General features: G+C 41.9%; 2 protein-coding genes across 2 annotated transcripts; both read right to left on the reverse strand.

Moving 5' to 3' along the window:
- Positions 1–2122: 2122 nt before the first annotated feature.
- Positions 2123–8855, reverse strand: surf4 (surfeit 4). Its single transcript, XM_072372544.1, has 6 exons — positions 8632–8855; positions 6415–6601; positions 5220–5296; positions 5085–5128; positions 4129–4315; positions 2123–3434 (listed from the first exon to the last, which is right to left on the reverse strand). The coding sequence occupies exons 1-6, from the start codon at positions 8677–8679 to the stop codon at positions 3168–3170; spliced, it is 810 nt and encodes a 269-aa protein (XP_072228645.1). The 5' UTR covers positions 8680–8855; the 3' UTR covers positions 2123–3167.
- A 2487-nt stretch (positions 8856–11342) lies between these two features.
- On the reverse strand, positions 11343–13593 carry surf2 (surfeit 2). Its single transcript, XM_072372276.1, has 6 exons — positions 13426–13593; positions 13068–13219; positions 12822–12925; positions 12205–12390; positions 11855–11991; positions 11343–11733 (listed from the first exon to the last, which is right to left on the reverse strand). Exons 1-6 carry the CDS (start codon positions 13498–13500, stop codon positions 11644–11646), a joined length of 744 nt encoding a protein of 247 aa, XP_072228377.1. The 5' UTR covers positions 13501–13593; the 3' UTR covers positions 11343–11643.
- Positions 13594–14027: the final 434 nt, after the last annotated feature.

Consider the following 14027-nt stretch of genomic DNA (forward strand, 5'->3'; position numbering starts at 1 on the left):
TGGGGGTGGGAGTGGGGGGGTAAGAGAGATCCCTTTGCCAAACTAATCAGTCCATAACAACCATGCATGCTCACACTCACTCCTAGGGACAATTTAGAATCACTAATTCACCTAACATGCATGTGAAACCTTTGGAATCGAACCTTCCAACAAGATATAGATCAATAAAAAATATAAGATATACAAGACGTATTTCTGTAAATTTGACTCTGAATGTCTCTAATGTTATGGTGTATTTATTTCTTGCTTTTTACATAAATTTTCAGCGCGTGAGTGTTGGCATTCAGCCTGCGTGTATGTCTGCTATGAGCCATCAGCAGATGCTGAGTGTCTTCTCTGGGGATGCTCTGCCAAGCCTCTCCTGCAGCCACCTTTGACTCCTGCTTCTTACAGGGGCTTGTCCCTATAAGTTCCCTCTCCAGCACATGGAAGGCACGCTCAGTTGTATTTAAATCCTTTTTTTATTTTAATCTTTGAGAAACTGAGCAGTATGTTTGGGATCATTATCTTTGTTGCAGGATGGAGCGCTGTCCAATGAGATTGGAGGCATTTACTGGAACTTGAGCAAATAACATTAACAAGCATGCATTTTCCTGCAGACCAAATAAGAGTGGTAATCTTGGCCACTTTGCATGACAGATATTTTATTAGCTTTTAGAACTGAACACATATTTCGTTTAGAGGAAAGACTTGGAACCTTAACTCTAAGCGAAATGTCACAATGAAAAGCTCTGAAATCAGATTTCCAGTTGCTGTACATTCATACTTTGTTCGTAGTCAGAAGCAGAGTACTGCTATCCCTGCAGCTCTTGTTTTTCATAACATTATCTTGAGCTGATTATGTTGTTATTGAGATAAAAGCTCATTTTCCAGGGAGACTTGGCTCATTTATCCGGTGGATGAGATAAATTGAACCATTATCACGCAATAAACATCTTTATTTTCCTGAAATCATTATGAAGAATACACGTTCATTTGACCACAGTTAATCTCAGCTTTAAACATTGTTGTCATGACAGCTGGATGTGTACGCGTGTGTTTATAAGTGAACACAGTGTTGTCTTATGAAAGGCAAAGATGAGAGGTTCCCCAGCTGCCACTTAGCTACATTAGCCAGAAGCTGCTCAATTAGAGCCTGATGGCAAATGCAACAGCTAAAGACATCAAGCCATTTGAGTTGGCCATCTGACATTTCTGGCTGAAAGATTCTTTAAAGCCATTGTTAATGTACTCCTGATGTCTGAAAAGAGGAAACCACTTTGTTCTCTCACTGTTACAACGGTTAACACGTCAAAGCAAGATGATCAACATTTGGGCACAGATGGTCTCTGCTTCCATATGGAGGAAATGACTCCTGAGGATGCCATCGACATGGAAGCATCTGTCGTCATTATCAGAAACCAGGAAGCAACCAGGACCTGCCGCCATATCTCTGAAAAACCATTTATATCACTGCAGCGTCATCTAAATCATTCACTTATTTTCTTGGCAAACAGATTACAAGTGGGAGTAGTCTGGTAAAAACTTGTGATGTGTTCACTGTCTACCTTCTTTCAACAGTTGTCACGGTGATCAAGCAGCAATCTTAAGCCCTCTGCAACACCCAAAATCCCCCAGTGTTCTACAAATGTGGAAATATGCATGTATCATATGTTGTATTCCGGCAGCGATGCTGGAAATATGTTACCACACAAGTCAAATAAACTTTTACCAAGTTAGTCCATTAGAGGTCGGCATTTACCCCCAGCACTGCCCTGATGTGGAGGAGGCTGGCTGGGAACCAAACGTCCAATCTAACACCCATGTACAATTGAGACAGATATCGTTGAATACGATAAGCACTTTCTTTTAAGCTGAGGTTTCCAAACAGAGTTGAAACTAAACCACAGGCTTACGCTGCTACGTGAGCTTCACTGCACGGGGGGGGGGGGGGACGTAGAGGTACTTGGCTCTGCCGGTTACCACTGATCTCCTGCAAGAACACGACATGAAAGGTTTTTATGTGGCCAGTATCTTCACATTTCTGAATATTTATTTCTTCTCTGTGAACTTCCAAAATCCAAAAAAATTAAACCAAAGAAAAAAAAAAAAAAAAAACAACGTTCAAAAATACAATATAAACTTTTGAAAATTAATACACTGAACAGTTTTTTTTTTTTTTTTTTTTTTGCCTTTTTAGATTTTTCACACAGAAAAGACAATGAACAAAGACAAAGTCCAGGTGGCTGGAGACTATGCTTAATCCTCTTTGCTGCTCTAGATCCCAGAATATAATGTTTCACAAATGTTGAGCCTCCCCCTTCTTAGAATTATCCTTATGAATCAGATCAGTTCACTAGTTAGGCATTTGCCAGACATACAGTACAAAGTGCCTGATAACAAGTCCTGGAGCTAATAACTTGAAGTTTTCCCCCATCAAGGACGACTGCAATCCACCACTTAGCAAACAATGTACACGTCCCACTCAGATTCGACTACCCACGAACAAGAGCCGTCAGTCAGCTGAGACTGAAGGTGTACAAATGTAAGAGACACAGTGCTGGAGAGAGAATCAAACAAAAAAAAAATAAAATAAAACAGACAGGACATGAAAGCTGGAGAGTCGAGGCGAGTCGTTGTCAAATCAGTGCCCCAGGTGGGAGGCCCGAGTCTCCGACACTCCAGGGGTCGAAAAAGGTCGGCATCCACGGAGAACCTTAAAGGCTGCACTCCATCCGATTTGCCAGTTTATGTAGAAAACATGAAAATTATTCTATTACGATTCTATGACGGCATAAGACCTGTAAAATACAATGAATTCTTTTCATTCCTCCGCACACGGAACGATTTATCGCTCGTTTTCTTCGCACTTTGAAACAAACGGCATATTTATTCTTGCTGTCGTGACAAAAGTGACACAGAAGAGGAAGGTTTTAAAGAACACTGGCATGTTCAATAACAACAACAACAACAACAAGAACCAAAACGAAAAAAAAAAACAAAAAAAAAACAACAAAAGTTAGCAGTTGGGATGAAAATAGAAAGAAATAGTTCTTTGATGGTTGAGCCGTTTTCTCTGGATTTGGCCAAAAAAAGGCTGTGTACCCTGGAGGGCAGAGCGAGAAGAGAGGGAAGGTCTTTGTGTCCCAGTTGGTGGGGGAAGTCAGTGGCGCTGTGCGATTCTTAGCCTACCACTCTTTCTTTTTCTCATCCATGGACACCCCGCCAGGCCCCAGCGCCACCACCAACAGTAGGCCGCCGATAACCGAAGTGGTCTGGAAGAAGTCGTACTTGAGGAAGTCGTGCATGGGCTTGTAGGCGGGGATGGTCCAGAAAGCGTTGAAGTAGACGTTGATGGCTAGAAGCCACAAGACGAGGGTCAACGCTGCCAGCTTGGTTTTGAAGCCGATGGCCACCAGAATAATGAGGGCAGTCCCCACCATGTTCTGCAGGATCTGTGGCGGAAAAAAGTCAAAGTCAAAGGTGAGGGACAGCTTTCCGATGTCACTTAAACTTAGGGTACTAAGGGTACTTTATTTGTCACAGTAGTTACTGTAAACAATGTGTTCTACATTTCAGAATAAGAAGTTAGACATGCACTGATTATCTGGTGATTAACTGGCCAGCCGCAAGATGCATCGTGAAGAAACGAGCCCTCCTATGAGCTGCAGAAATGACAATGGTCCCCGTGTTCAGCTGGCTGTTAGAGTCGTTAACTACATGTAAGTATCGTCCGTTTATTTTGATCAAGATCTCTTTGCTCAAAATAATTAATTTACCACTTTACAAGCAGCCAGTGGTTCAAGCTTTTTTTATGCCATTAGTTTGAAATTAATCCACTTAAATGCCAATCCAAAGTGAACCTCTTTACTTTCCCTTATTATGCATGTATGAGTACCTCAGAATAGAGAAACATTCTACTTAATGTTATTTTTTTTTACAATGAAACTGCCTTTTAACATTTGTATAGCTTAATGTGGACAATATTGAATTATTTGGCCTGTGGCTTCCACTACACGAATGTGATGCTTTTTGGTTTGTAAATTCAATCTAAAAGTATGTAGCTTTTGGCACATTTCAGTGGCAGGAAATCCATCTGCCTGAGCAAAGTACAAAATGTACGGGGGCTCGAACGGTGGCACCACTTACAGAGAAGAAGTTGGAGTCAAAGTGTAACAGGGTCATGAACATGAGCACTAGCAGTACTCGGCCACCCAGCTGCATGTACTGCTTCGGTGAGCTCTCTCCCATGGAGGGGACTCCGGCAAACATGCTCTTTCCTTCTGAACGAGACTCGGCCAGCAGCAGGAGCAGACCACCTCCGAGGGCCAGGTTTCTATAGGGAAGGGAGAACAGATTTTCATTTCTGCCATCCATGTCGGATAAGGTCCCTTTGCCAAACTAATCATCCGACCATGACGTCATCACAACAATCTGCTCTTATATGTAAATTGCATGTTTTAAACCTCTGATTCTGTCCATAAAGTGCTGATTACACGACCAATACGCTTCTTGAGTTTCTGACTAATCCTCACAGCAAACACCGGATAAGTGTTGTCCACAGAGAAACTCAAACGCAGCACTGTACTTCACAGATGTCCCCAGTAGATGGATGATTCATCCAGCTTCTTGCTGTTTAAATAAAATCACAGGTCTCGACCACAGTGATTATGACCGTGTCGGTAAAAAAAACAAACAAACTGGCATTTTTTTCTGCCATATTGCCACAACATGCAAATTAAAGGGTTTTTTTTTATCTCCAACGTGAAGAATATACATTTTCCTTAACTGATAAGCCACTTTTGACTGATCTCAAATTCAAATGTCCACACTAAAATGAGCTGACACACTTTCATCAAACACACAGACACGTGCTAATGGCTCTGCCTCAGACGACCTCACATCTTTGTGCTTATCCTCATTTATGAACCTCAATCAGATGATTGAAATAATGACTTGGAGGTGAGTAATGCAAGTTCAGGGGTTCATCAGTGGGTGCAGCACAAAACATAGTGTGAATCACAGCAAAAACAGAATTGATCTCGGTTGGATTAAAGTAGTAATTGTAATTAAAGAGTTAGTATTAAGTGACAGGGAACACCTACCTCATCAAAAACTTCAGGTCCCATAAAATGCTGTATGCGACAGTCTGGGGGGAAACACGAGGATATTTTAAAAATCACACGCATGAAAAATGTTGCCTTTATTCATTACAGTGCGAGTAATCAAAGTGTTCTCACCTGTAGCGCTATAATGCCAAATAATCCAAAGCAAGCGTACTGTACAAAATTTCTACTGAGGATGAGGACACAACCACCTGTTAGGAGAGATATATGAAACAGAAGTTATGGCAAGTATTAGGATAGCAAGGTTTTGCACATTATTTCTCTCCAACAACGGCAAATGGCAATCTTAGGGGCATCGGTGTTACTTCAACGGATTATAAAAAGAGGCCCGTCGTAATAGAACGCTGCCAGCACAGTGCAACGTAGTTTCAGTCACACGGAGCTGTGTGGGATGCTCCATCTGCCGAAAGACAAATGCCATTCATCTGACAGGCAAAACGTGGAGCAGAGTAGCTCCTTTGACTTATACGGTTTATATCAAAGCCTGTCAAATCACCGATCCCGAGAAGATTTTCCAAACACCTCTCTACAGTCTGTGGTCACTTCAAGCGTCCTATTCTGGTTTTTACACGACTCGCAGCACTACTTCATGACTAAAAAGACATTTTAACCAACAGCAATCCAAACTGATCTGAGGGCTGCAGGTTGACTCCCTTCAATAAATCCCTATAATCTGTGCCACTGTTCCTTCATCAGTAAAGTGACGATCACGGTGCTTGGCTTATTTCACAATACTAAGCAAACTGTAGCAATGAAGCTCAAGTGTGCTTGGCTCACAATACAACCCTTCACTGAACAGATTAGCTCTTATTTGGAATCAGTCTCAGTCAAGTGTCGCAGAATTACACGGACACTGAAACTGTTGCCAGTTTAATGGCCGAACTTAACCTAAACCGGTCCAAGCTAGTTTAGGTTAAGTACATTGCCTCTGTGCTGCATTACAGATGGAGGCAATTCAGTTTTTGTCAATCCGTTCTGATAATACAGAGCAGCCAGAGCAACAGAAACACCTGTCAGGTAAAACTACAAACTACATAAATCAGTATTAAACAGCAACAGCTCCAAAATGATCTCTAGTTTTATTCAAACCAAACGTTACTGCTTGCACAAGAGACAACTGACCGCAGGTCAGCTGCACTGTGTGGCTGAACTGACTGTGTGTGCTGGATACGTGAACAGTGTTAGGATATCAGTTTCAAAACGTAAAAGAACATTCAATACTTTTGTGTCATTGTTGTGCCTTCAACCAAAGTGCCACCTGTTCCTCTTAATCAGAATATATGGTTTCATACGTGTCCCGTTCACTCACCCAGCTGTCCAATGAGGTTAAGCAGCACAAAGCAGGTAGCCAGGAAGTAGCCACAATTCCAGGTGGCCTCGATGTAGTCTCTCTGCTCGTTCCACTGGAACCACATGCGGATCCCGTCCTCAAGGAAAGTGCTGATGAGACACAGACGTGCCAGATGGGGCAGGTACTGTTTGGTCACCCGCAGGAACTGGAAAACACGGAGAGTAAAGGACGAAATGAACAAATCAAGGTGATCAAACAATATTTGGTCACCGAGCCACAAAAGGGCAACGCAACGAAAGTTGCAGGAGCTGCGGACTTGACCTGGCGTTGTCACACACAACGAAAAAGGCAAGTGAAAAGGAGTTAACGTCAAACCAAACAACTTGTTACAATATCTGGATTCATTCATAAAGAAGCAAAAGAAGCACAAAGGCTCCTGACGCTTGAGTTGGGCTTTAACTTTATGTTCTTTTTCCAATTAGTTATTTTTCATACACTACTCTGACAGTCTGCTGTTCAAAAAGGGGGAAAAAAATTACTGATTGAAAAAGAGGTGATATATAGAAAATTTAAAAAAAAATGTGACAAAAGCAGGTAATTCTCTAAGGTCTCCATTCCCATTACAAACTTCCTGAACACAAACAAGCTAATCACTTCACTAGTATTTCACACAAGTTGTCACGGACCTCAGATATCAATGATTATTGCTGGGGAATACATGTCTAGAGAAAACATGAGGCCTACAGACTTTTTGTTAAACCCCAGAGAGACACATTCTGTTAAAAAAAAAGACCAATACTGAGTGTTTAAACAAAAAGCAAACAGGAAAACGTTGCACTGCCTTCGGCTCTACTCTATGCACAGATTTTGCATATAGTTCCCAGCAGAGCAGCAGTGACCTGCCCCCTCCCCCCCACCACCCCTGTCCCGCCCAGTCGGCAGTCCACATCAGCACAGTCAGACCTCGGCAGCCAATCAGCATCCACCAACTCCCACTAAGGCGGCTGAGAGGGGCATGAATGGGTGAACTCTGAGCCAATCCAAGGAAGCCCAAGGTTGCAGCAACAGCCCCGAAATAGACAATTCTGAAAGTGTGATGTCTGAGGAAAATGCTGTCTCAGGACCAATTACTGAGGGATGAGCCTGGTAATAAGCATCTCAAAGAAGCAAAAACTGTTTTGAGCTTCTCCTCTCAGACTTCTTGGAATAAACAGCACTCGTGACGGGGCGTAGAAATAAATCAGGTGTAATTAAATTAGGGAAGTGGTGAGTTTACATGACATGTAGAAGGAGTTCAAGCAACACATCTGGAACAAACGCAAAGACTAGACTGCATGCCTTGATGTTTGAACTCACAGAACCACTCAGAGGAGATGGCCCACATTTGCTCTGTCCTTCTGTATTAATGTGGGGCAAAAAAACTGCAGCACAGATGGCCACTGTGAACCAGTAAGTTTTCAAAAAAGACACAGCATATAGGGGGGGTGGGGGGGATCCCAGTTTACATACCAACACTGGTCCGAGGGAGATCTGAAACCCGATCTTAGTTCACTTCTTACAGACCAGAGCATCAACGACAGCCACTCCAGCTCGAATAGCAAAGAAAGGCAAAACCACGTTTGGAAAACAATCTGTGGCATAAAATGTAGGCATGTTCACATCCAGTTCATGGATGAGCTGGGTAATAGGACAGGCCACATGCAAATACGCAAATGTACTCAGTACAGACAGCAATGCTGAGCAATCGGGGTGCTGAAAAACAACATGCCCAATAAGTGTTAGCTAACACTCGCGTGCTAATCAAAGTGATTTCACAACTGCAGAGTGGCACTGTCAGCCAAGCCAGACTGTTCAGTAAACCATATAGGTACAAACCAGCTAACTAGAGGCACAATGAAGTAACCAACCAACCAATTCATTCCTGTCAGTTAAGTGTTTGCCAGTTTCATCACTGTCAGTTTCATCATGTCGGTGTCTTAATAACGCAATCAAATCCATCTTGAGACACATGACAGTACCAAGCATCTAACATATTAAAAATTGCCTATCAAATTACGCGTAAACATGAAGTCGTTTTGTCCCACGACTAAAGTAAATGCCGCCAGTACGCTGAAAGAATACGAAAAAGAAAGTCACCAAAGTGATCACCCAAGAGCTTTACCTCAATCTCCTCAAACAAGTTAGCAGCTAACATGCTAACAGCAGCTAGCGTTATCATGCTAGAATTCAAGTTACCTGGTCTGCCACGTCTTCGGCTTTGTTCATTAGATCCTCCTGCCCCATATTTCTGTAATGTTACAGTTTGTAATATTAAAGGCTGAGCGCAACACGATTTTGGTGTGCTGGATTCTTTCGCAGGCTGCGTTCAGACTGTTCCTCCCCCAGTTATTTACTTGAAGATTTCCGACCGCCTGGACTCAGAGAAAGGCCGCCTCCGCCCCACAATGCCCCGCGATTTGACGAGCGAGACAGAGGACCCCCCCTACATGGTACTGCAACCGCTGTATGCCACGTATACTGAGCCCTGCGGGGTCTCGACACAGTCACTAATGTTTGCTTACGGATCTGCACAGGTAAACAAGCATATGTATATATCCATTTATAATGGTGGAATAAGTATTCAATTACATAACTGAATGTTATGGCAGTTCAGCAATGAAAGTAACATCCCCAAAAGGTAAAAGTCCTGCGTACAAAAAACAACAAAATTAGACAGCAACAAATACTTGAATGGCCATTAGACTGAATTAGAATAGCAAATAATATACTTTCATTTGATAATGAAACATTAAAAAAGAGGCATGTTGTAGCTGAGAGAACTGGTTTTAACTAGTGCAGTTATGTAAATAAAGAAACTACAACAACTGGAAGTTGTAATGTTTTACATACAGTATCAAGACCTTATGTAAATTCATGTCTAACAATTAGGTAAATACTATAGAACAGAACAAACAAAAAACGAAGCCAAAATACAGAAGCAGTGTCTGAAAACTTAATACACCCTTCCTGCTTTTGTGGTAATTAAGAGGGTAAGTAGCAACTGGCTGCTGTTAATCAGATGTAATTAAGCTGATACTCCCCACCATACTAGTTTAGAACTGAAGAAGCCTTTTGGATGAGAGATGAAACGTCTTCAAGATCCAAGAAGAAGTCCAGTTGCCCTTTTTCAAGCTCAAATGATCATTTAATGAACTGATCACCAGCATGTGGCTACATCTCAGACTCTACAGGTTGTAGTTAGCTTGTTGAATATGAAAATTCACAACAATATATTTAGAAAAAGGCTGAAGGAGTATGGCTTGTTTGGGTTGCAAGGCTTCTGGAACAATGTCGTTTGGACAGATAAGACCAAAGTGGAGATGTCTGGTTATCATGCACAGCACCACATTTTGAGATTATCATCAGCACAAACACTTCATACCAACTATGAAGCACAGTGGGAGGGGTGATGATTTTGGCTTGTTTTGCAACCACAAGACTAGCAGTCATTGAGTCGACCATGAAGTATTCTAGAGTCAAATATGAGCCCATCTGTCTGACACCAAATTGGTTCATGCAACAGGCCAATGATCCAAAAAATAGCAGTAAATGTCCAACAAAATGAAAAAAAGAGAAAAGAATCAAAGTGTTGCAGTGGTCTAGTCAAGGTCCTGACCTCAATTTCACTGAAATGCTGTGGTGGGACCATAAGACAGCTGTGCATCAACAAATACCTGAAAAACCTCAATGAACTGAAGCAAATTCATAAAGATTTGTTCAAAAATTCTCCACAACCATGCAAGACTAATAATGTCATATAAAAAGTGATGACTCTTTACAGACGATTGATAAATAAATAAATAATGACGGTATCATATGTCATGTGTTACTGTTCATCTGAGGTATGTATGTACATATCTAATCTTAAGACCACAATGGTAAGGATCTCATGATTTTTTCTTATATCACGATATGTCCAACTGAAAGAGCCTGTGCTTTAATTTCTCTCCAGGTGCTCTGGCTTCCTTCCACTGTCCAAAAACATACATGTTAAGTTAATCGGTGTCTCTAAAATTGTCCTTAGGACTGAGTGTGAGCGTGTGTGTGGTTGTTTGTCTCATTTGTCTCTGTGATGGACTGGTGACCAGTCCAGGGTCTACTTCACCACTGGGATAGGCTCTAGCCAACTGACAGATTAAGTGGGTATAAAAAAATGGATGTATTAAAACCACTTTAAATACTTTTTCTCTCGAATAGCACACTTTGCATTTCATGGTGAAATGAAACGCACATCCTGCCTCAAATGCCACCTATATTGGTACAGATTAGTGAAAAATGAGGAGAAAACCAATGTGGAGTTTCCAAATATGTATACACCATGAACCACAAGGAAAGTTTCAGTTCTCCATGGGACAGATGAACCTCATCTCACAGGCCTCCTACATCTCACAGGTAACCTAACTATCTGGCCTGTGGGGAACTGTTTTCTACTTTGGACCAGATTCTCAGCAGCATAGAAGGGTGGGCTGTTTGGCAAAGTACACTGCGACTTCACTTCAGAACATCTGGTGCAACCTGTTTCAATACTTGTATACAAAGTCACAACTTGACTGATTTTGGAGCAGCACTGAAGCTGTACATCTCATGGGGGGAACTGAAGAGCTATTAAGTCACTCAATCAAGAGTATGACGAGTTGTTAATATGCAAATATTTTATACTTGGAGTTCAGCTGTCTTTTAGTTCCACATGTAGGAAAGGGGTGCATCCTCTTTAGCTTTATGACATTATAATCCGTACACTACGTAAAAGTACTACGGTAAAGGTACATTCTGGAAAATACTTACCAGTATGTAATGATATATGATATCTCTGCAGTAACATGTTTAATGTGGATACTAAACGTTCACAGTCAGAAGTTCTAGTGTATGCCTGGTTGAAAGTCGGACAAAAAAAAAGACAGACAATATTTGCAAAATCCAAACAAAGTTGTATTATTTACAAATGCACTTGACAGCAAACCAGAAAACACAAGTCCAGTCGGCACATACACACGGTCACAGCATTTTCTGTCACGTAAAACGAGCCTTCTAGGAGCTGAACTACAACCATGTCTTTGGAAATTGACAAACATTTGCCAAAAATCAGAAACATCCTTGGCATTGGGGGTTTAGAGGTCTGGCTGCTTTGGCTCTGATGTAACACTTCGAGCTGGCTGCCGGTGTCGCCTCCCGACAGGTAACCACGTGAAGAAACACTGCCTTCACAGTTTACTTTCCATTTTTGACTATTCCGTGTTTTTTGCGTCCCGACTTCCCTCGGTTGTTTCTGAGTTTCTTCTGAAAGCCACCGCCCTGGGCCTGGAGGACATAAAAATGAGAGCATCCACCTCACTCAAGGATAAACACCACCCTGACCTCATAAAACAAAATGTCACCGCCTCCAAACATGAATATCGTTTCAGAGAGTCATTTTAGATACCTTTTTGCGCTTCTGCGCCACTTCCTTGTCCACCTCCATTTCGTCGTCGTCGTCTGTTTGGAAGTCGTCTTCCTCCCCCTCCTCCTTTTCACCTTCCATACCTTCTTCTGCAGGACTCTTTAAAGTGAACAAAGAGGCTGTGGGAACACAACACGATGTTTAAGCAAAGTAAAGCACAAGTGTGACTGACACCAATCTACATGTACTGCCCCCAATCTACATGTACTGCCTCTCAGGTAGAATTGAGAAGCAAATTCACTGCTGTGCTTCTTTTCCTTTACTGAAGTGCTTTAACCAGACGGCCTAACAAAAGCAGAGAAATCTGCAGAGTGTGCATTAGATATACTGACAAGGGTAGAGATCACTCATGCTGTCTTCTGAGTCACTGTGGTCCCCAGCGCTGGATGAGGATTCCCACGCGCTGTTTGAATGTTTTGGGGCCTTTCCTCGACCCATCTCCTCTCCCGTGTCTTTGGGCCTTTTCTGTTTCAGTCTGGCTGGAGTAAATTCAATCCCCTGCTGTACACACTCCTCATCTAGAACAGAGACCAGGCAGTCGTGTTAGGAAATGAGCCAGTAACTGAAATTAAACATCAAACCCTGCTGTACGTCAGGCTGCTCTCAGAATTACTTTTCGAAAATGTTTTCAGCTCATAAGTAGTTTTACTTAAGAGACAAATAACCAGCTACTGATAAAAGATTCCATCTGTATGAAATCTAAGTTGTTTCATATATTTGCAAGCACAGCAAAATCCCAAAATGTGCTTGCAGACTGCATAAAGTCAGCAGAGAGTGAAACCACAGAATTATGTGTTTGCTAGCAGATGCTTCAGATAGCTTTGATTTCCTTCCTGAGTGACGAGTGTCACTCCATAAGTCTGTGTGACTTCCATGCAGATTCGTGTAACGTCCCGTCTCATTTGCAACCTGTGACAAAGTTGTGCATGCAGATAAGGAAGGCACTGACATTTAGAAAGGGCTTTCTTGAAGCGCTTCCCATTGACATGTCTTAGGACGTGATGCGGCTGCTGGTTGATATGCCTCAGAGTCAGTTTACAGAAGAGCTGATTGCTAGAAAAACAGACAAGGAATATCATTAAATACAGTCACACATTCAGAGTGTTTTCAGTCACGCTTCTTAAACAGCAATAAGTTTTCTTTATGGTTAGTCTTGATAAGTGACAACATGCAGAAACACTACAGGTCTCCTTACGGTTGCTTTGTGCTTGGCACAATGTGTGGCTTATACTGGCTGTAGTTGAACTCAGTGGAAGCGCTCAGTTTCTCATATTTCTTCCCTTGTGTGAACTTCTGCAGCTCCGTCAGGTTGCAAGGAAACTCATGGCCATTCAAAGTGCATTTGATCTAAAAAACATATACAAAACAGGCAATATGAGTGGTGCGTTTGATGCTGTTAATCGTGTGGTTTAGCAATATTTCACTAATATCTAGATTTGGTCAACTCATCATCCACACTTTAATATTTATCACTGGTAAATTAGCACACTGCTAGCATCGCGTTGCACGAGTACACGTGCAATCGTATGATATGATGTAATTTGCTCGCTAACCTTTTTGCCATCTGTAAGCTGAAGAAAAGGCTGATTATTAAGAAATGTTCTGAGGTCCGCAGGTAATTCATCCATATCGGCATAACACTTCAAAACAGATGATTTCGTGTGTTAATCGAGCCACTTCCCCAACAGGAAGCTGTCTACATGTGGTTGACTGCGCAGACTCTGTTGCATTAGATGACATCTCGGCGCCATCCAGTGATCAAAGCAAGGAAATGCAATGTAAAGATAACGCTGTGCAGTTGACCTCTCGTCATTTATTAAACATAGATGTGTGATTAAATCAAAATATATAGATTAAGGTAGACGTTTTCAGTGGTGTTGGCAGGGTAATTGATAACCTAAAACTGTCAATCGAAACACGTTTATTTAAAAACTGGATGGAATAGATATCACACAGTGGCACCTACACGGCAGGGTGATTTAATATGTCAGCACAGTATCGATTTATATGTCACAGTGCAAAAATAAACGTTAATTGGCTCAAGTCAGGCGCTGTCAGAGCCTCCAGTCAGCTGACTCTGACGACGCAGTGTCAGAGAGCAAAAAACTAGTGAGAGGTTCCACTCTGTTGTGATTTTCTAAAACCATAATTGTAG

Source organism: Leuresthes tenuis, unplaced genomic scaffold (genome assembly GCF_036924035.1).
Source record: "Leuresthes tenuis unplaced genomic scaffold, fLeuTen1.0.hap1 SCAF_19, whole genome shotgun sequence".
NCBI classification, from domain to species: domain Eukaryota; kingdom Metazoa; phylum Chordata; class Actinopteri; order Atheriniformes; family Atherinopsidae; genus Leuresthes; species Leuresthes tenuis.